At 38.4% G+C, this 24,004-nt stretch overlaps 2 protein-coding genes across 3 annotated transcripts in view; one reads left to right on the top strand and one right to left on the bottom strand.

Annotated features, from left to right (window-relative positions):
* The window catches only part of usp1 (ubiquitin specific peptidase 1), a 28,604-nt gene extending 20,410 nt beyond the window's left edge, over nucleotides 1-8,194 (top strand). For both annotated transcript variants that reach the window (XM_055642096.1, XM_055642097.1), the window contains exons 8-10: nucleotides 1,925-2,083; nucleotides 3,096-3,297; nucleotides 6,130-8,194. In XM_055642096.1, coding sequence (XP_055498071.1) covers nucleotides 1,925-2,083; nucleotides 3,096-3,297; nucleotides 6,130-6,883 — 1,115 coding nt within the window. In that variant the 3' untranslated portion in view covers nucleotides 6,884-8,194. The remainder of the gene's footprint in view (nucleotides 1-1,924; nucleotides 2,084-3,095; nucleotides 3,298-6,129) is intronic.
* Nucleotides 8,195-8,607: 413 nt separating this feature from the next.
* Nucleotides 8,608-24,004, bottom strand: part of dock7 (dedicator of cytokinesis 7) — a 134,540-nt gene continuing 119,143 nt past the window's right edge. Inside the window, 7 exon segments of the mRNA XM_055642095.1 lie at nucleotides 8,608-9,493; nucleotides 10,011-10,178; nucleotides 11,266-11,372; nucleotides 12,395-12,538; nucleotides 13,225-13,461; nucleotides 13,841-13,930; nucleotides 15,378-15,503. Coding sequence (XP_055498070.1) covers nucleotides 9,451-9,493; nucleotides 10,011-10,178; nucleotides 11,266-11,372; nucleotides 12,395-12,538; nucleotides 13,225-13,461; nucleotides 13,841-13,930; nucleotides 15,378-15,503 — 915 coding nt within the window. The 3' untranslated portion in view covers nucleotides 8,608-9,450.

Genomic DNA, 24,004 nt, shown 5'->3' with positions numbered 1-24,004 from the left:
TGACCATTTTTTAGCTTTGAAAAATTCCTTTGTTGCCTTAGCAGTATGTTTGGGATCATTGTCTTGCTGTAGAATGAACCGCCGGCCAATGAGTTTTGGGGCATTTGTTTGAACTTTACCAGATAGGATGTGTATACACTTCAGAATTCATTATGCTAGTACCATCAGCAGTTGTATCATCAATGATGATAAGTGAGCCAGTACCTTCAGCAGCCATACATGCCCAGGCCTTGACATCCCCACCACCGTGTTTCACTGATGAGGTGGTATGCTTTGGATCTTGGGTAGTTCCTTCTCTCCTCTTTGCTTTGCTTTTGCTATCCCTCTGATAAAAGTTAATCTTTGTCTCATCTATCCACATACCTTTTTCCAGAACTGTGGTTGCTCTTTTAAGGTAGACAAAAATGCTGGAGAAACACAGCAGGTGAGGCAGCATCTATGGAGCGAAGGAAATAGACAACGTTTTGGGTCGAAAATGTTGTTCTTTTTAGTACTTCTCTTGCTCTTGCTCTTTTAAGTACTTCTTGTCAAACTAACCTAGCCATCAAATTTTTGCGGCTAACCAGTGGTTTGCATCTTGCAGTGTAGCCTCTGTATTTCTGTTCATAAAGTCTTCTGCGGACAGTGGTCATTGACAAATCCACACCTGACTCCTGAAGAGTGTTTCTGATCTGTCGGACAGGTGCTTGGAGATTTTTCTTTATTATAGGGCGAATTCTTCTGTCATCAGCTGTGGACGTCTTCCTTGGCCTGCCAGTCCCTTTGCGATTAGTAAGCTCACCAGTGTTCTTTTTCATCTTAATGATATTCCAAACAGTTGATTTTGGTAAGCCTAATGTTTGGCTGATATATCTAAGTTTTATTCTTGTGTCCTAGTCGCATTATGGTTTCTTTGACTTTCATTGGCACAACTTTGGTCCTCATGTTGATAAATAGCAATAAAAGTTTTCAAAGGTGTTGGAAAGTTTGGAGGAAAGACTAGGTGCTGAGAGCTCTCTTTATACATGCATTAAGGAGGCAATTAAACACACCTGAGCAATTACAAACACCTGTGAAGCCAGGTGTCCCAAACATTATGGTGCGCTGAAATGAGTGGGGACAATGTATAAACACAGCTGTAATTTCTACATGGTGAAACCAAAATGTATAAAAAATACCCTTTAATAAAATCTGACAATGTGCACTTTAACCATATGTGATTTTTTTTTTCCTATTACAAATCACAAATTGTGGAGTACAGGGGCAAATAAATAAATGATGGGTCTTTGTCCCAAACATGGAGGGCACTGTATGTTGCTTATTGTGTACTTTCGAAAGTCTCTATTTTAACGTACTTACTCCCTTATTTGAACAACTGCATTTCACACTGCAGATAATAACACTTAACTGTACAATTCAATCACTTTTCACCATTTGTACAATGGCAATGTAACTATCAAGGAACAAAAAAATCTCATTCATTGGGGAGTGTCTAATTGTGTCAGCAGAATGTGAGAAATTTGAAATGTAATGCTTCTGTGTTTCCAGATCATAAAAAATAATTCAAAGCTACATATGAGCCTTATTTCTGCAGTTTTTCGTTCAATTGTTGTGATTTATATGACATACAGAAGGGAGTAGCCTAATTGTTAAGTTACAGTATGTTATGATGAGATTTATATGTGGTAATTAGTGAATAGAATATAAATATCTGCACAGTAGTACAATATTTATCAATAGTTCCTACCATTCATTACCCTTATAATGTCTCAGCAAAGGTTTGGTTTGTTGATTTCTGTTCCAAAGCATAAAAGAGACAAGTGGGCAAGACATTTAGCTTTGTAACTTCAAGGACACTTGCAAAAATGTCAACACTCTTCGCTCCTTAGATCACAGGATTTTTTAAAAATATAACACATGGTATTAACAGTTCTTTTTTGTTTAGAATTGTCTGGCTTTGAACTGATGGATGCAATGTTCCAAGGGCAGTTAGTTCTAAGGACACGATGCTTGGAGTGTGAATGTTACTCTGAACGAAGAGAGAATTTCCAAGACATCAGTGTACCCGTTCAAGAGAATGACGCCAAGGAGAAGAGCTCTGAGAGTAAGTTATTTAATTACTCCATTTGCATTTAGTAAATGCAGTGCATAATGTTTAGTATAGTGGAACATTATTTTATTGCTGTAAAAGCAAACTACCGCAAAAGCAAGAAATCTGAATTTTTTTTTAAATGCTGGAAATACTCAACTTATCAGGAAAAAAATATTGATTGCCCTGCTGGATATTTCTGTCTTTTTTGTTGTGCTTTTGTGTTACTTTTGCATTTGGGTAGGTTGGGGAAAGCTTAAAAAATTGGGAGGAGAATGATATATCCATGAAATTACCTCTTCTCAAACACCAGATGTGGTCGGACTACATTTGAATACACTATTCAGTTCTGAATAAACCCAGTAACTACAGACCAGACAATTGAATGCTGGTGGCGGGGAATTATTCTAAGCAATGATCATGGACAGAATTAACAATCGCTTGGAAAAGCGTAGATTGATTAGAGAATGTCTGCATCAATTTGTTTAAAGATAAATTTAGTCCAACTAATTTGAAAGTATTTGGATGGAGTAACAGAAAGAGTCAAAGATATGGTGGAATACAGTAGAACTCTGATATCTGACTTTGGCGCCAGCCAGACCGATTTCCAATTATTGGGGCAGTTATAGAAAAAACATCCAATACAGTATTCAGGTGACTTGAAAGAGAACACAGCAAACATCACCTGGTGAGTCAGAAGCTGAACCATTCATATTTCTTAAGTCTAATAATTGGAGTTTTATTGTCAATAAATTTGCAACCATTATTTGATACTGTCATGGAATGGTCTTGTCATCAAGGTTGAAACCCATGGAATAAAAGAGGCTGTAAAGTGAATTTTAAACACTTGGCTAATGAGCAGGCAGCCATTGTGATGCAAGTATATGGTCTGCAAAGTGTGCAGCGGTGATCCCCATGGTTCAGTACTGGGATTGTATTGGGAGTACTGCATTTCTTAACAAATTGCTTTAAGGCACGAAATTACAAGAAAAAAATTGAATAACTTTTGTGATTAATTTTCTTCCAGTCTCACCCGAACCAAAGATGGAGATAAAAACATTGAAGTGGGCAATATCGCAGTTTGCTTCAGTGGAAAGAATAGTTGGTGAAGACAAGTATTTTTGTGAAAACTGTCGTCATTACACAGAAGCTGAACGCAGCTTGTTGTTTGACAAGATGCCAGAAGTTGTGACTATCCATTTAAAGTGCTTTGCAGCATGTAACTCAGAGTAAGTATGAAAATCACTGTGATTTGAGATTTATTTTTCCCCCCCATCTGCTTTGTTTTGCTCCTTGTATGATATTTTACCATTAGACTTTTTAATAGTGAAAACTAGGGGGAGAGAAACTCCACATACCTGTATAGATTTTTTTTTAAAGAAAATTAACAATTGAAAAAGTGCTTCGTCGTCCACAGTGTTTTTATTCATTTCTTTCTGGATCTGGGCACTGCGGACGAGGTCAGCATTTATTGTCCATTCTAGTTGCCCTTTTAAGTTGGTGGTAAGCTGCCTTCTTGTACCCTTGCCTTTCTTCTGATAAGGGTATTCCCGCAAAGTGTTCCAGGATTTTGACCCAGAGACGTTAAATGACTTGATATTTCCAAGTCAAGACGGTGAATAACATGGAGGAGAAACATAGAAATTAAGTGCAGGAGTAGGCCATTCGGCCCTTCGAGCCTGCGCCGCCATTCAATATGATCATGGCTGATCATCCAACTCAGTATCCTGTACCTGCCTTCTCTCCATACCCTCTGATCCCTTTAGCCACAAGGGCCATATCTAACTCCCTCTTAAAGATAGCCAATGAACTGGCCTCAACTACCCTCTGTGGCAGAGAGTTCCAGAGATTCACCACTCTCTGTGAAAAAAGTTTTTCTCATCTCGGTTTTAAAGGATTTACCCCTTATCCTTAAGCTGTGACCCCTTGTCCTGGACTTCCCCAACATCGGGAACAATCTTCCTGCATCTAGCCTGTCCAATCCCTTAAGTTGGACTGCAGGTATTCCATGGCATTCCATGTGTCTGCTGCCCTTGTCCTCCTGGCTGGTAGAGATTTGGGGTTTGGGAGATGTCCTTTCATTTTGTAGGTGGTATGCACTGTAGCCATTGTACTGCTACTGAAGAGAATGAGGTGGAGATGAGTATTTAATTGTCATTTGTACCAATTAAATTATTTCTTGCAGCAGCGTAAAGTTTGTAAACATAGTACACAAACAAAAAAGTTCAATAAGTAAAAGTAAAAATACCAATATAGTATAAAACAAATCCCTAAGTCTTTGGTACAATCAAGTCAGTTCGTAGTGTTTAATAAATAGCCTGATGGTTGTTGGGAAGAAGCTCTTCTTTAACCAGGCCGTCAGTTTTCAGACTCGAATAACATCTTCCCGATTGTAGGAATGAAATGAGAGTGTGGCCAGGATGCTGTGGGTCCTTGATGATGCTGACGTCCTTTTTGAGACCGCACCTTTGTTGAGGATGTCAGCACCCATGATGGGCCAGCCAGTATCCACCATTTATTGAAATCTCTTTCATTCCAGGGCGTTCCAGAGTTGCCAAACCAAGCCATAATGCTCTTAAGAGAGTATTTGTCGACATACCAAATCCCCTCAATCTTTTAAGGAAGTAGAGTTTTCATTATGATTGCATCAATGTACTAAGCCCAGGACAGATCTTCAGAGATATGCGCATCCAGGAACTTGAGCTGATGGTTATTGAGGAACTGTTGATGCCAATTCTTACCAGTTGTGTTCTGTTAATGAGGAAGTTGAGGATTCAGTTGCAGAGATGAGCTTGGCAACAGGTTTGGAGGAGATAGTGTTGAACGCTGAGTTGTTGATGAACAACAGCACAATGTGTGTTTATATAGTCCAACTGGTCCAGAGTAGAGTGGAGAGTCAGTGAGATTGCATCCCCTGTTGATCAATTGTGGCAGTCGGCAAATTGTGTATCCAGGTTCTTGCTAAGGTAGAAGTTGCTCTGCACCGTAACAAACCTCTTAAAACACTTCTTCACCATGGACGCAAGTGCCATTGGTCAGTAATCATTGAAGCACATCACCTTGTTCTTTTTGGCCTTTTTAAAGCAGGTGGGAACCGCAGACCTCAGTAATGATAACTTGGATATGTCCGCATATTATTGATTGCTGGTGTGCCAAACAAATGGACTGCTTTGCCCTGGATCGTGTGAAACTTGTTGAGAATTATTAGAGCAGCAATACTCCTGGAAGCTAGCAACTTCATTTTTTTTAAGAGATACTGTGTGGTAACAGGACCTTCGGCCCACCCGAGTCCACACCAACCAACAATCATCCCGTAATTATAGAGGGACAATTCACAGAAGCCAATTAATGTACAAACCTGCAAGTCTTTGGAATGTGGGAGGAAACGGGAACGTCTGGAGAAACCCCACTAGGAGAATGTGCAAACTTCGTACAGGCAGCATTGTAGTCTGGCCTATCAGCTTTGCTGAAATTCATAATATTTACTGCCCTGTTCTCATCAATTTTCTTAGTTTCCTCATAAAAACTCAGACGTTGTCAAACAGGATTTTTGCTGCATAAAAAACCATGTTGACTCCTAATTTGCCTCTGCAATTCTAAGCAAACATGAATCCTATCCTTTAAAATTGATTTCAAATAATTTCCCTATTGATGACAATATTCACTGGTTTATAGTCTCCTGGCTTATCCCTTATGCCCTTTTTGAATAATGGAACCACATTGGCTATTCTCTGGTTAACGAAGAAGCAACTTCTCCCATGTACTGGCATCCGGCCTTGGGAATGTATCCATCTTAATGTGCTAATATCTCTAACATTCCTACATAAAGATTGAAATATGATTTAGAAATTGATGTTTCACCAGCTTCTCAAATCCCCTATTTTCAGCAGCGCATGTGAAGATCGTGCAATTCAGATAACATTTTAAGATTTAATATGCCATTAAATTTTGGGAAACCCTAAAATTGCAATTAATTAGGCAAATCCCAATTGATTCATCTTTCATTGTTAATGCAAAATCCAAGCCTACATCATTGCTATCTATGGTCTTATTATTTTTAGGTTGGAACCGTACGGCAATCTCTCAAAAGTGAATACTCCATTACTGACGCCTCTTACACTTTCGCTGGAAGAATGGAGTACTAAAGAGGCCAATGACAATTATGAACTGTTTGCGGTAGTCATGCATAATGGGGTGAGTATTAGTAGTGGTCATTACACAGCCTACATAAAAATGCCATATTTTGGCAGTCAAGAGATGCACAAAGAAGAATCTGCGCCAAACTGTGCAAAACAGGAATCACTCGGAGAAGAAGAGGCAAAGAACACTGTTTGTTCACATGAATATGATGATGGTGAGGTGTCGGTTAAATTGAAAGGAAACCTCCAAACAGCATCTGGTAAAACTACAAAGAAGAATGCAGAAAGTGTTGGGCTGTTAGGTGGACAAAAACACATGTCCAGCTTTTATCTAAATGCCTCCAAGAACAAGAATAACCTTGAAAAACCTGGATTTGCATTCAATGAAAGTGACAAATCTAACGCAAACTATGAAGACAAACAACATTGTTTCCTCAACAACCAAAGCAGTTTTACCGGTCAGCATAGTGTATTTAAAACTGAGGGGAATACGCCACACAATCTATTTCCTCAAAGTTGCTCTAGTCTGCAGGAGTATGAAGGAAAATGGATGTTGTTCGATGATGCTGAGGTAAAGCTTACAGATGAGCAAGATTTTCTCAGCTCACTTTCTCCTTCAACTTCTTGCACATCAACTCCATATCTATTGTTTTATAAGAAAGTGGCAAATGCATAAAAATGCACCTTTAAAGATTACTATTAATAATTTCACCATGGGGAATCTTTAATTGCTTGTCTATAATATAGAGGACTATTTAAACTTTACAGTGAAGCTTCATGAACAATCAAATATAATCAAAACAGCCTGATAAAATAAGCCTCCAAATATGAAAAGATTGTAGGCTCTAAATTTATTACCAGTTAATAAAAATTAATATAAATACTGTATTCACACGTTGTGTGCAAATTATACATCCCTTGTCTCCTTAGGAGATGGTCTTGAATTTACAACTGTACTCCATCCTAATTTGTTCAGCTGGTTAAATTTAAGTGATTTAAAATCACCACAGCTATGTGTAAAACACTTGCCGTATTTATAAAACTGCCCTGCAGCCCATAATAATAAAAATCTAAAGAATGTAATCACATCTATTTTAGATGATTGGAAGATGGTAGAAGCCAGAGTTTGATCTCAACCCCCTCCTTTACCCCTAACATTAAGATATCTTGAGGCACCTGCTATGCTACTCAACTCAAAGCCCAGATATTAAAGTTAAATGTGATTTACTGCCAAGCATTCGGTCCTTGATCTTGCTATGTTGGCGAAGATCAACTCTGAACAAACTGCCTATATAAAGTCTGAATGAATCTATTTAGATCTAATCTTGGCACTTTTTGCTGAGCTAACATCTTAATAAAACTACACATAATTTAAGAGTATAATGTTTTGCTCTTAGTTAAAACATCGATGTAGATATATCAGACATTAACATTTATCATTTATTTGCCACACAAGATGGTGATTTCAGATACTTCATATCCTAAAAGAGACCTGGCCTTTGATTACCTTCTTAGAAATTTCTACATTTGACAATATGCGCAAGGAATCTGGAATATTGTCACATTCTATTTTCTTATGCATTGTATTATAGATATTAGTAATGTAAATATAAGTCTTTGTACAGAATTATTTGAGTTTAATTATACAACCGGTGTCTAGTTTTTTAAGGCATTCTAGAAGCTGTCCTTATTGATTCAAATCCAATTTGTAAATGCACTTAAAGATTGTACATATACTGCACTGTCTTTCAATAACATTTATTTGAGTTGATTAGCCTGCATGCTCATGTCTATATTATGTCTTTGGTCTTTTTTTTACATTTCTCACAAGTGATATGTTTAGCATAATGTGGAGATTAAACAAGATCTGATCACTGACCTACGTGGGTATCAGTAAACCACAGCAGCTTTACTGCCATAGAAACTAAAGGTGTTTTGTAGATGTTCATTTAGCAACACAATTAAAAAAGAAAGCCATTACCACAAATATTGTATAGTGTTTTTTTTTCCTTTAACATTGGCAATTTTATCTTCACGTGAATATTTTAGTGAATTGTATGATTTCAATGTTGCTGTAACAGGCCTGTGCTATAATGGACTGTTTTCAATGAATTGGTGTGGGCACTGGCAGAACACCATTTGCTTCTGATTTGAAGTTAACTAACCCTGAATACAACATATTGTAGCATAAGCAACTATGTTCAACCCTTTCCTTCCCCCCACGTCTAATAAAAACAAAGGCAAAATCATATATGCATTGTTATAAATAACCTTTTTAATATTTTCATTAACTCCTTTTAAGAGTACAATTCCATGCAAACTATCTCAGTTTGAATGCGAGCAGTGATTCCAATCAGACCTCAATCCTGTTGTTATTATTTTTTTCATATTTACTAGTCCTAAAACTAATCATTGTAAAACTTGCAGGAACATTCGTTCGTATGCATATTTCACACTTTAAAGGAATGCACAGTTGCAAGAAATTGCTGTTATTATCATTTTACTTTGGCATTAATATCAGTGCAGTCTTGTTGTGTTCGGGTTGAGTAGCATATTGTGATATACGTGTTATATTAAGGGAGTAAATGTATTTCTTTTACATTAATCCAAAACTGTTAAAAGAATATATAATGCTTGATTGGTGTTTTTAATTAAAATATTCTTATCTAGATTACGCGAAGCGTGTTAGGTCTTAAATCCGCTCTCTCAGTAATCAAACGCTTATATAAATATGAACCGGCTAGAGGAAAACAAACCAATGTACCAGATCTTTAGTAATTACAATATTTAATCGTACCTTTTTTAAAAAATAAATGCCAATCACACAAAACTCTTCAAAAGATCTTGTTCAAACTTGATAAATAGTACATCAGCTGACATTAAGAACTTTTAATACATAATGGTAGATAAATAATATGAGTTAGTGAATCTGAACAACTGCAAATGCTTGTGACAAAACTAACAAAAGCACAATACCGACTTTGTGCAATTGAATGTAACCGTGGGAATATTAAAATAATTACAAGTACCATCAATGCTGACATTTATCCTTGCTTTCGCACTTAAGGAAATGTAGTGTTTCTAAAATATCCCCACATGTGGTTGTATTAAAAAAATTGAGGTATGAATTTTTTTAAATTTTTAATTATCTTTTCATTACCATGTTTCTTGGGCGATGATGAAATGGATAGCTTTTTATTGTATTCCTTCACATGCAACCGGATAAATGTCAAGTCCGCCTTTTCAGATGTCTATTTTTCGAAGGCTCAGACGACTGAAAGAATCCCTGCAACCACAACATGAATGAATCAATTAGTGTGTTTTTAATTGCACATTGTGGAAAATTGAGACCAACTCCTCAAGGATATGATAGATGATAAACATTGCTGAGATTTTTGGACAAGCTGTTCACTGATATATTATACCACAGTTAATGCCTGCCTTCACCCAGGATCTTTAAATGTACATTGCCGGGGAGCTTGTAATGTTACAACACCAATTTAGGAGATTTTACATCTTTTTTGGACTCTGGTTTAATAGCTCATGAGGTAGTGGACGATGATACCTTGAACAGCGCTTTTGCAAAACAGGTCCCATAAGGATAAATCTTCCATTTTTAACAGAATCCTAATCAAATTCAACTGACATAATATAGTGCTCTTTAATTAATGTGCAATTGCAGATTTACCATCCTTACCGTTTTGTTTCCTGAAGACTTATTGGGCAGTGTGAAAATCTGAACAAATTCATATTAAGCAGACATCAAAGCAATGTCATAGGCGAGTATATGAATTATAACTTACCTATGGCAACTGATTGGTAGCACTGGTTTATAAAGTTGGGGAATTTTCCTGTTTATCAAAGGCTGGAGAGCTTCTTTGAGACGGTGATAGTTCCGTTCGAGCTCGCGTTGATATTCTTTCTGATCAGGACCTATTAAACTCTTATTCTTCCGCAATGCATCTTCACATCTTCATTTAAAAAAAAATTAGTTAATTAGCATCAACATCCCCACAACTACTAAACAGGAAATATGTTTCAAGCTGACAACATACTGTATTTCCTGGCAATGAAGACGCACCCAACGAAGTTTACTACTTGGTGCGGCCTAGGCCGTGCTGACCCAGGCCAGGCTCCCCACATGCTGTGAAAGGAACGCTGTCCTTTTACAGCCGTTTCCCACCAGCTGCCAGCAATGAGGGATAGACCTGGATATTTTTCTTGGCTAACAACCTAACCTTCGGCCTCCAAGACAGTCAAATTTCCGTGCCTTATTTTTGGGTAAAAAATGGCGTCTTCATTACCGGGAAACATGGTAATGTTATTTCAACTTATACTAATTATTTAATAGCATAGTTGAAGTACAATGTTCAGTCTAGAAATGCAGCCCACATGACGATTATTCAAAAGATATGGAAGTGATGTGATGACTGTACAGGGCCCTTATAATAATTATTATGAAATGAACTTGCATTATACACACAATGGCACATCAAGATCTACACAAATATATAGAACATTAAAATACATATTTTGAATATTGTGCCAATTGAGCTGGTATATGCTTATTACAACATATTGTGTTTATCTGGTAAAGGCCTTGGTGCCATCTAAGTTGATTAGATTGTATTTTATCTTTAAATGCACTTTATATAATTAAATAATTTAGTTGCCTTATCCTTAGCTGTATAGTGTATTTATTACACGAGTCGTCAGGATCTTGGTCTGAACCTTGAGAAATAATGTCATATTAGTATAGACTTTTGTCACGCAGCTTTCGTAAGCAAAACAATTTCTGATTCAGAAGTTTGCAGAAGTGTAGAGGGATCCAAGAAGTCTCAATATAGCATAAACAATGGCTTGCAACAGTTAGGCCAGCTAATGAAAGGGAACACTGCCACCTAAGGCTTTCTTCCTGAGTTGTATGAGCAAAGTGGCATAGCAAATCTGACACTCAACATGATCAACAGCAATTCCAGATAGCTGAGATTTCAGTTCCATCTAAACACTAGCATGAATGATGGATTTCTTCAATATGGAAAATATAAGAAATCTTACTTTTTGGTGAAGTCTTTGAAGCACAAGCGTAATTTGTTGTGGTGTCGGAATAGCTTAGGATCATTGGGAATTTCAGACAAAAATACTTGAGCAACTTCTAAAGGTCCCTATGCAGAAAGATTAAACGTTACAGTAACAATTATTTAGCTTTCATGACCATCAACAACATTTAATGCAGGATAGAGGCAATATACCAGGAACCTACTGTTCATGTTTGAGCATCGAGTGAGAACAATAAATCGCTAGTTGACTATAGCGATATTAAATTAATATAAGAACAAATATCAGAAGTAGCATTACTGATACGTTATTCCTAACCAAGCAACAAAATGAGAACAAATGTTATCATTTTAACTTATTTTACCTTTCAACCATCACATTTAAAAGGAATAACACATTTTCTTGACCAATAAATGTATTTGTTGCCAAATGGGTATGATAACCTTGTAATGACATTTTCAGTATCATCAGCCTCTTCATTCTTTATCATTAGTTCCAATTTCCAAAAAGTAACATCAGTAATTCAATAAAACTAATACTCAGAAACACTATTTGATTACGGGTTCAAATTAGATGAATTATAAAAACACAATGGTAGCCATAAAGCTGCACTGTGTTTCTTTCTGCCTAATGTTTGAATTCCATTTAATGTGCTTTTCTAATTCTAGTGTTTGCACCTTGCATATAATCTTTTCCCCTTAAAATAACCGGCCAGCCTCTTACATCACCCAAATAGCTACGCAGTGATTTCACAAAACTGCCAACCGTTTAAGGTACTGAGGAAAATAAGGAAGACACATTTCTGTCAAACTCAGACTAAGTCCTCAAATGGAACATAGCCTGGGGTTGACTAAGTGGAAATGTGTTTACATTGAACTGAAGTAATTGAAACAATGCAGCACCCAGACTCGTAACAAAACACCATATGAATAGGGCCTATCCTTAGGTGAAAATTTGTGTATTTATTACATAGGCCATCAGAGAATCATGGTCTGAACTTTGAGAAATAACGATATATTAGCGTAGACTTAAGTCACATAGCTTTTTATGCTGTTAGACTCTGGTTAATATAATAATATGCTAAATGTGGTATTGGATTTGTTTTCCTCTGGTAGATTAGAAGCCATACTTGATTAACTGTTGTTCCCACTGAGCCCTGTAACACCATCTGAAGCATTTTAGGATCAGCTGGATCTTGATGTGTTGCAAAAGCCAGCTCTTGAGTTTTTTTCTGCATGTCTTCTATTGCCACTTCGATTGGTGTTAAAATGACCTGTGGATAAAGAGTCATTGTGCTTAATTTTTAAACATCATTTCCATTAAACCCAGTAACATTTCTTAAGATGGACACAAATAGCTGGAGTAACTCAGCGGACCAGGCAGCATCTCTGGAGAGAAGGAATGGGTGATGTTTCGGGTCGAGACTGTTTGAAGAAGGGTCTCGACCCGAAACGTCACCCATTTCTTCTCCAGAGATGCTGCCTGTCCCTCTGATTTACTCCAGCTGTTTGTGTCGATCTTCAGTTTAAACCAGCATCTGCAGTTCCTTCTTATACGTTTCTCAATGCTAACCCTGCCTGTTATTTTTTTTCAATGAGTAGGACAAGAAAAAATTAAGGACTGTTGATATATAAGTTGTTTCAAACTGTAGTCATCAATTTTCCCTCTTGGCTGTAATTACTGCACAATCTACGAAGAAAACGTTACCCTGAAAAGAATAGCCACACTTCCCAAAATAATTCAGTTTTTTTAATTTAGATATAGGTTTCCACAATAGTAAAAAGTGAATACTGTTGAAATTATTTACATAACATCACAATGAAAGATGGACTAGAGATCACAAAATATTACCATTCTTGTATTCATTGAAAATGAAGCTCCAGAACGTACTATTTTCTGTTCATTTTGAGCTTCATCAACTGTTACAGTAAATGCCGAATCATGAAATCATTTCCTCACCTCTTCTTTGTGTATGACATTGATCCTGGTTTTAATGTAAGGGAACGCATGTGACACTGTCAGGATCGTTTTGCGTTTGAACTGTTCATGAAGATCACCGTGTGCTCGTCCATCTAACGTGAATGGCGTGCAATACATGAAACGTCTCAGGTTATAATTTTTGTCAAAGTAAGTAATCCTATCCTTCATTTCATAGGCGTCAAAATATGGTTCCACGTAAGTTATCTGAATATACGCCTGTAAAAATAATTTATAGAACATCTGATGAGCACAAATTACAACTCTTTTTCAAATTACATAGGATTTAGATTTGTTATCATTTAGGTTTAGTTGTATTGTACTGAGGTACAGTGAAAAGCTTTGTTTTGCATGCTATCCAATCAGTTCAGATACTACTATGCATAAATACAATAGTCGAATACAAATCAAGTCAAACTCAAGTACAACAGATAGAGCAAAATGCAGAATATGGTTCTTAGCATTATAGCACCCCAGTTCCATAGACAAAACCTAATATCTGCAATGTGGTAGAGGTAAATCGCACAGAACCTTAGTTTATGGAAGGACCATTCAGCAGCCTGTATTACACCGTACAGACATATTCATATGTTCTTACCCTATTAGGATCCAATTTGCATTTGTCCACTGGATTAGAGTCTTTGATAACTTCCACACCATCCTCACCAAACCGTTCCCCATAAAATGCCTAAATCAAAAGAAAACACGTTTGTTATTGATGTATGGCGTACAGGATTCTTTTGTGAAAATGCTATCAAGTCGGTGAAGAATGGTGCTCTGTATTGCAGTACCTATTATGATGACAGGTGGCACTGGAACTGCCTTTCAAACATGAGTAGGTGCATCTGTTGTTGAACTAATGTTACAAAAAATATTCAATGTGATGAATTTAACCTGCTTAGAAAAATGAGTTACCCTGCAGTCATGAGCAATGTCACTATTTGCTATTGGATAACACATTCTGATCTGTCCCTTTATGTTTACAAATACAATTATATATCAGAATTATATATATATACTAGACCAAGTGCAGACCCGTTGGGTCTGTTTTTCCCCAACAGCGTTGGGGGGGGGGGGGGGGAGGGGAGTAGGGGCTGCGGCATCACACTCAAATAATAAAACCACACAAAGGGGAGAGCATATGGAAGAACTCGGCGGGTCTGACAGCATTGCGGAAGGAAATGAACTAGATGTTTCGGGTCAGGACCCTACATCTAGACTTTTCATTTCCCTCCAGACGATGCCTGACCTGTGTTCCTCCATGTGCTCTCCTATATTGTTCCAGGTACCAGTCTCTTGTGCATCCAAATCAACCAAATGAGTAAATCATCCTTAGACTGACATATCTGGCCAGCAAGCAATTGATTTCTCTGCACCGCTCGCTGTAATCTGATGGTCTGTGATCTGTTCTTGCACAATTCTACATTTATCATGTGTGCAGTCGAACCATACTTTGCTACTGCCTTTATGTCTAGGTAAGGAAACCATGATGTCCCCACGAATATGCTCAGCTCTTCTCTCAAGAATGCATCAATGTTGTAGTCTGACATTTGTCTCCTGAAAATTATCGCTTCTGTTTTTAATTCCAGATTCCAGTTTCTTATGCATTCAATCAAGCAACCAAACAAATCCCCCTCCTCTGTTATGTTAATTGATTCCTCTCCTACAAGTTTGGGCTGTTTTACTTTAACCCCAGAAAAAATTAAAAACAGCTGCTGCAGTCTATATTCTTCCCTGCACTGTCCCAACTCTACCTGAACGTATGCTGATAACATTCAGTTTTTCCCCCTTTGGGTAGCAACCCACTGTGACAATCTCATTGGCCTTCAGGTTTCTTTATCACCTCGCCTCCTCTGGTCTTCTACAATGTTCAACCTTTTCCTGACATCTTTCAGGAAAGGTGGCAGCTTTCCTTTGCCACTTCCTCCCAGACACCAACTATTTTCACTTTCATTATCTCTTGCCTCTAATCAGATAGGATCTAAAGTTTTATCTGCTCCTGGTTCCTCGTCTACAAATCACTGTCAATTGACTACGTTTTTGTTAAAAGGGAAGAAAATCTAGTAACAAAGAATTCAAATTTTCCATTTTTGTGGACAGAAGATCAATATTATCCCATCATTATCTTAGCATACCTCAAGCCGATGAGAGATTTCAGCCAGTTTTGTAATGGCTGGTTCTTTGTAAACAAATTCTTGTTCATCCAGGTCACCAAACCTGGACCCATAAAAGCCAACACGGAAGTAGGTACCAAACATCCTCTTTCCATCCTATAGAGGGAGTAATTTGTATAATTATGTTGGAGTAACCAGATAACATCCACAAGAAGCAAAGATTCTTACTTTATGAAAACATGAAATGAGAAATGCCCATCAAGCTCCTTGCCTCCAAAGTTTATGCATATTCTGCCGCATTTATTCAAACTTACCATCTCAATATTCTTTCATTTGCAAAAGGGAAACTGAATTGTTTTTCCATTTAATCGCAACTTTCTGCAGCAGTTTCCTTTTAAGTTTAACACCTCATTCATTTTAATTATTTATTACATTTTAACCATGATGATCTGTCTTCCTGCTCTAAGATATTTTCTGTCCATTCCGGCATTGTAAAACATGTAGTGCATAAAGAATGAGTATTTCCCAATCTTCACATAAAAACTTGGGATAGATTTTACAATACCCCTCAATTTTCTTAACTCTCCAGTAAGAATTTATATGGCACTCTAATAGGCAGATGGCCACATTTTCATTCTGCCTTCCATTGATACAGTGTTTTGTTGGTATTTATATTTTCATATTTTCCTACTTAAAGTCATTTAAAGATTTAAGTTGGTGAAACTGTGTGAATTCTTATCACTAAAATGCCAGTTTATACTTTAAATGTATGAGCTATGATACAAATCAGATTTAATCCTGACAATACCCTATATTTCTGTGCTCCACCTACGCTATTTCTCTGGAACGCTGAGGAGTTTGTGTGGTGAGTTGTTGCCATTATTGAGATAAACATGTTCAATACAGATTCACGACGTCCTTATCTACTGTACAATCACGAAAAATGAAAGGCAGCTTTTCAGTATTATAATGGTCGAAATGATCAAAGGCTGAAGTGCCTACACATTTCTTCTGTTAATTTGTGACAAGGGGATTGTCCCAAGATAATTGTAATGCAGAAAGATATTTAAGAATTTGATCCTGGAGGCTAAGAAAGATTGTGCTGGATACTGATGTGCAAGCCCCACCATTCCAATATGCAAAAACTGTATGTCCCAGCATCTCTGAAAGTAATACTTCAAAAAGTCCATTATTCCCTCAATAACATTTATAACATTTATATTAACACAAGTAACAATTCTGTGCACATTTGGGTAGTGGAAAGAAATGATAAAAAAAAAACAATTCACACCAACACGTATTGTTAATCCTTAATCACCAACAAAAATCTTTTGATATGTTAATGATTGCTTTGATTGCATGTGTTGAATGCAATTATGAATAGATTGACAATTAAAATATACGTTTTATAATCATGAATTTTTTTGCCTGTTTATGTGGTTTATGCTAACTGTCATTTCTAGGTGTCAGTTATGGATGCCTTTGGTGCATTTTGCTTGTCCAAAATATTCAAATTGCAGCTTTTAACGTAAATAATATCTGTCATACAGTGGAAAGGAAATACCTACTTTTAGCAAAGATCAAAACCAGACACACAAATTTCAGATAAATGTTACTGGATTAGAAGATTGAGGATTTTGCTTTCAATTTGCTATTGCGGAGTGGGGAAAATAGCATTTGCCTTCCCGATCTGTACTACTACATTGGCATTTCTGCATGGATATATTATTTTGTTTGTTTTGCTGTATGTAACTGAAGCACAATGAACCATGTATTTGCAACACATGGAAAGTGTACAAGTGAAACAAAGACATGGGAGATAACAGCAGGAAAAGCAACAATGATCAGCCACAAACTAACCATCAGAAGAATTACTAAACACAACAGATATTTAAGATTGTAGACTAAGTGCAACATGCAGGAAACAAAGCTGAGGTGATTTAAGATACATTTATGCAATATTCACTCCCAAAGGCATTACGTTAAACCACCCCCCCCCCCCATTATTTTTGTACATTAATGTGTTTGAAAGATCCACATTTAAATATGACCATATGTATTTACCTTACAGTTAAGTAATATGTGAACTAAAGAATAAGGTTGATAACTGAACTTTTAAGCAGATTGTTTATGTGCACAGAGACCATCAGAAAAAGGCTAGACTACATTAAATTGGACAATTGGAAGATAGACATAAACTGCTGGAGTAACTCAGTGGGACAGGCAGCATCTCTGGAGAGAAGGAATGGGTCGAGACGCTTCTTCAGAGTGAAAGTCAAGAGAGAGGGAAACTAGAGACATGAAAGGGCAGGGTGTGAAAACAACAGATAAAACAGATGATCAAGGAAATGTAGAATGGTTCATTGTTGGCTGAGGGGAAGGTGACAACAGGGCATACACACAATAAAATTAGTCAGGAGGACAGTGAAACTAGGGTGGGGGAAGGACGGAGAGAGAGGGAACATATTGGACTTGTCTTGGAAATAGGTCCTGGAAATGTTGTGTTTTTATGACTTGACAGATCAATTTCCCTCCTGGGATAAATAAAGTTTTATCGTATCTTCTCCTTGCGTATCTTCTTCTTCTTGCGTATGGCGTGCACAGCCTAAAGTTGTAGGACAACTTGCTCTATTTGATCTTATTTGATTGTGTCCATCGTAACAAAATAGGAATACAGGATATGCCTTCTGAGTGATGGGATTTAACACATGATGTCCTTCAGGGAGATGCTGTAGAGACTCAAATTTTTCACCAAACTTAAGGATGATTGTATTCATTCTTGAGTAGAAGCAACAATAAGTGATGTAAGCATTACAGAAACATAGCTGATCGAGGGGAAAATGTTTAGCAAATTGTGTTTTACATGGACAAGTATATGAGGCTTTCTTTCTCACAACCAAGCATAAAATAGAATATATAATGAAGCAAAGAGAACTGGAAGATCAACCATAAATCATTAAAACCAAGTTAATAAAATTGCAACCAAGTTACAAGATATGGGACGGTCATTTTAAACTGAGGTGCAAAATAATTTCTTCTCAGGGTGGTAATCTCTGGAATTGCTCTGCCACGGAAGGTTATAGAGGACAACTAACTTGGGTTACTGAAAGAGTGAATTTGAAAGATCAAGAAATTGAGGGCAATCGGGAACTGGCACAGATGAGATGAGGCCCGTAGATCAGCCATGATCATATTGACTGGAGAACAGGCTTGAAGGGCTGGGTGGCCTATCGTTGCTCTATCAATGAAGCAAGTAGCCTTTATTTCAAAGGAGATTGAAAATAAAGAAAAGGAAGTTATATTACATTTCTGTCGAGTTTTGGTTAGATCCCAACTGAAAATATAATTATTTTTTTGGCACCGCTTGTCCCATTGTCTGGAGGGGCTGCATCACAAGTCCACCAGATTGATCATATATTTAGATGGTTCAGTTATGAAAGTGACTTGAACACATAAACGTAACTTGTATTCCCATGTGTTTGCGGAAGACTGAAGGGGTGGTAAACTGAATAAGGTGTTTATGCATGTTCATTCTTATTAGGTAACCAAATTCAGTACCACCCACGTAGCACAAATGTTCCAAACGATCAATGTAAGAACAATTCGACCATCTATTTTATGGTGGTTTCAGTTGATAGAAATCAGACAACTCTTGGGACTCCAAATGATGACTCCAAAAATGACCAGGTTGTCAACTATTTTAATCTGATCTCATGAAACTAAACCTCTTTTATGATCATGTATCACACTAAAATAGTATTTCGAAAATTACTGCTCAAAGAGAATCTTAGCAAGGCAAACACCAACCCAGGGAGAAATAGATAACATAATGGAATAGTTTCCTGTTTTTGTGTAACAATTCCATGGAACGGCATAATACACAAGCTATAATTAAGATATTAGACAGTAGAAGCCTTTCTTCTGTTCCTTCAAGGAACAGTTATTCTTCCCATGCCAAAGGGACATTGGAGGTCTCTGCTCCCCATACGGGGCCTTGCGATTGAGAGTTTCCTGTGAGGTGAGTGCCTGCCTCTAGCTAAAGGCAAAGTGTGGCATGTCTAGAAGCTGTTCCCATTCTTCTTAGCTGAATATCCTCTGTATCCAGTATGCTGCTGATTTGAGAGAAAGCAGACGTTCGGCTCGGCACCAGCTCATTTCAGGTCAGAAGAATGAATAGTCATAAAGTCATGTGGTAGGAGTAGAATTAGGACATTCGGCCCATCAAGTCTACACTGCCATTCAATCATGGCTGATCTATCTCTCCTAACCCCATTCTCCTGCCCCCCCCATAACCTCTGACACCTGTACCTAATCAAAAATTTATGTCTCTGCCATAAAAATATCCACTGACTTGACCTCTACAGCTTTCTGTGGCAAATAATTTCACAGATTCACCACCAGGTGACGAAATAAATTTCTCATCTCCTTCCAAAAAGAACATCTTTTAATTGTATGACCTCGAGTCCTAGACTCTCCCACTAGTGGAAACATCCTCTCCACATCCACTCTATCCAAGCCTTTCACTGTTATGTATTTCAATGAGGTCCCGCCTCATTCTTCCAAACTCCAGCGAGTACAGGCCCAGTGCCGACAAATGCTCTTCATAGGCTAACCTATTCCTTCATAGTGACAGATAGCAAATAACAATATTCTACTAGCAGGTCCCATTCAGCATTGAGTCAATGGACCAGGGAACATCATTGCAGTTTCATAGCTTTCTGGACAACAGCCAGAGGAATGACTAACAGCACTTGTCTTTTCTCAGAAGGGACTCTGTTGGGGAGCTGGGGTGCAATGAGAAACTGCAGCCTTTTAAATGACATGCCTCTGCAAACAAAGCTTTGCTTCATTCATTTCATTCATAGAGTTGCTGTCTCACAGAGCTTGTAACGCCAAAGACCCAGATTTGATCCCAACTATGGGTGCTGTCTGTACGGAGTTTGTATGTTCTCCCCGTGACAGCGTGGGTTTCCTCCTAGATATTCGGTTTCCTCACACCCTCCAAAGACGTACAAATTTGTAGGTTAATTGGCTTGGTGCAAATTGTCCCTAGTGTGTGTATGATAGTGTTGCGGGGATCAATGGTTGGTGCGGATTCAGTGGGCTAAAGGGCCTATTTCCGCGCTGTATCTCTAAACTAAATTAAACAAAATCTTGTGAGGTAGCTTCACACAAGGCATCAACTTATTAACAGGACATTAACTAGTTGAAGTACCTCTGCAATCTACAACCTTCCCTTTTGGGGAAACCCCCATATATAGGTCTAAGATATGTTTACATATCAAGTCACCAACGATATAAGAGTTTTCCATGATGAGGGAAATGCAGCTCACATACATCAGGACCTCCAAAGGATGTCCAATGAATTGGTGCGCAATAACATGCTTATCGTCAAGATTGAAGGCAATGGGATAAAATAAACTATCATATTATGAACAAAAAATTGCTTAAAGAAAATAATTATAGTGAAAGGCTTTTCAGACTGAAGGGAAGTATACAATATAGTGTACAATAGAGGTCAGTTCTAGACACTAATATTTTAATGTATATTAATCATCTGGACTTGGGTATACAGAGCGATAATATAAAAGTTTTCAGATCACGTAAGACATGTAGTGAACTCTGAGGAGGTTAGTAATATAGATTGAAACTCCCTGGTCTGGCACTCATGGATCCCGAATACAGACCTGATGGACTACAAACATTGCCCCCCGATAGACCGTGGGCCGAGGTGCTTTTTCGTTTCATTTCGTGACCCAAATCACGTATCTACCTGTATTTATAACGAATTGTGTAAAAATATTATAGAAATCATACCTGAAACTGGTCAAGAACAAAACCTGCATATATTTTTTAAATATGAGAAAAAACTCAAATTTTCTGAGTAATAATTGTCCAATCAAAGCACGTTTAACATTGAGTCGGACGCCAATCACGCGCTTTGTTTCATGCTAGCTAGGCAGCAAGCACACTGGGATCATAGCTGCCTCCTAATAACATCACAAAAATAGCAAGGTTTCGAAGGAAGAAAGGTAATGCTAACATTTTGTATTATAACTGATTTATCTTTGTAAAGTTATGATGTTGAGAACTGTGAAATAAAAATGATAATTAAAATGTGGAGCTAGGGTTAGGATTAGGGTTAGGGTCAGCGTTAATGTCAGGGTCAGGGTTAGGCATTTTCCTCTCAGTGGAAGAGGGTTAGGGTTAGGGCAACCTACGGCTCACAGGCCAGATCCTGCCCGTAACCCGAAAACATCCAGCCCGCAGACGTTTTGTTTCTGAGGACTTCCGTGACGGAGCCGGCACTATGGGGGTGCTGAAGGCGGCCCTGGGCCAGGCAGCAGGGGGGAAGAGAGGGGGTCAGTCAATCGGTCGGGCTGTCGGCCAGCCGGTGGGTGCAGTGAGGGGTTGGTCGGGCTGTTGGCCGGCCGGTGTTGCAGTGAGTGGTCGGTCGGGCAGTCGGCCGGCCGGTGTTGCAGCGAGCGTTCGGGCGGACTGACGGAGCTGGCACTATGGGGGTGCTGAAGTCAGCCCGGGCGGCGTGCAGGGCAGAGCTGCTCCCCACAATGTTGACATTCGGTGTAATCGTGCGTCGGGTGGGCTGCTGTTGTTGATCTAGAACGGCATGCTGGCCGAGGTGGACCCGCTGAGCGGCCCCACATATACGGAGCCCGCAGCCGGTCCCAGATCGGCTCCAGCTCCAGCCGTGGGAAGCTCTGGAAGGGGGGGGGGGGCGAGTTAGGGTTAGGCGTTTTCCTCTCAGTGGAAGATGCCTTAGCCTTCCCCCAGCCCGGCACTGCCCCAGTCCCACTGTGGCCGTGACCCCCACTCTGCACACTGGCAGTCAGTGAGGTTCAGTAAACTGGGGAATGCACAGGATCTGCCCTCACCCATTTATTAGGCAGGTTCAGGAGCCGGTGAAACCCGGGACCTCTGCGGCAGTCCCGTATGCAATGTTCCCATATACCTATATATTATTGAGCACAAGAGGGCGCTATTACTTTTCCTAATTAGCTTAATTAATTAATGTGTAACTTTTTGCACTGACGAGTTATGAATTCCTTATCAATAAGTAGACAAAAAGGCTGGAGAAACTCAGCAGGTGAGGCAGCATCTCCAGCCTTATTGTCTACCTTCGATTTTTCCAGCATCTGCAGTTTTTTCTTAAACAATTCCTTATGAATGATGTTTTATCTAAATCTGTGCCAAATTTCAAATAGATACAAGACATGGGTCACGAAAGTTAAAATCTAGAGCCCTTTTGGCACCTCGACCCACGGCCTGTGATAATCTTCCTCTGTACAAGAGAACTATTAAGGGCCTGTCCCACTTAGGCAACTTTTTAAGCGAGTGCAGGAGACTCTGTGAAATTATACTTTTACGAAGAATGAGAAGAGGCACTATAAACCTGAAGGCAGAATTTAAAAGGAAAAGAGAGATCTGGGACATACAAGCACTGTTCATTGAATGGGTAGGGTAGGGAGGACCCTGGGCTTCATAAAGAGAGACATAGAATACAAGAATAAGGAAATCATGGTCATATTTGGCCCTGTTTAAGGAACGATGTCACAGGCTTTTTAGTTGGCAAGGTAAAGATTTAGTAAATTTATTCCAGTAAAAGAGGCATTTGTTGTGTGGATATAATGGAGAAGCCGGTCCTGTTCTCCAAAGAATTGGAGATTGTCCCAGAATCTGAAAGAGATATTTTTAATCAGCCAGGTAGATAGAGAGAGGCAGAATCAAGAACCAGAAAATCTAAATGAATTGGCAACAGAACCGAATCAGATGTGAGGAAAAGCCTTTTTTACAGTGTCTGGGTCAAACTGGGAGCACACTGCCTGGGAAGGCAGAGTAGGATAAGTGTATGAATGGAAAGAACGGGGAGAGTGGGGTAGTGCTCCTACATAATGACTGTGTGGATGTGAAGCACACAATGACTTTCTTCTAAAAGTAAGAATGTAATTGCTCTATCTGGCACATTTGACAATAAAACACTCTTGACTACACTATACCTATTCTGTGATAACTGGATATGAAAGCTTTGTGGTAACTAACTGTCAGGATTTTGCCTCAATTGAATTTATTAGAGTGAACAAGTAACTGCTGCAGTAATCAACATAAACAGGAGAGGATTTGGCAAAACTGATGGTCCTGGAATAGGGTTGTTGGCCTCACCTTTTACTCTGCTAAAGTTAATAATAACTACAGATAAAAAAGGTTTTGGGAGTGAATATTGACGAATGATTTGAATATTTATTCACATAAAGCACCATCTTGATTCTAACAGAATGAACACAGGTAGGTGGGATGCAATACTTTGTGCAATACAGGAAAATAAAATAAAACGCGTTGAATGATAGCAAATTTAATTTCTTTCCCCCAACAAGGACTGCTCAGTGATTGCATCAGCTATTGCAATAGATCAACAAAGTGCAAAACTTACCACAATAGGAAAGTAATAAAAGTGGGAAGAAGGGGCCACCACCAGGGCGAGCAAAAAAAGGAGAGAGGGGAGAAAACATAAATTATTTTAATCAGGGCGGGGATCTTTGAAACAAAAATAGCAATAAATTCCAGCAATAAAAGTAAATTAAAAAGACAACATCAATCAAACACACTCAAATAGCACAGCAGAGCAGGCAGCA

Source organism: Leucoraja erinacea, chromosome 10 (assembly GCF_028641065.1).
Source record: "Leucoraja erinacea ecotype New England chromosome 10, Leri_hhj_1, whole genome shotgun sequence".
Lineage (NCBI taxonomy): Eukaryota > Metazoa > Chordata > Chondrichthyes > Rajiformes > Rajidae > Leucoraja > Leucoraja erinaceus.
This window is presented reverse-complemented; position numbering and strand designations above follow the sequence as displayed.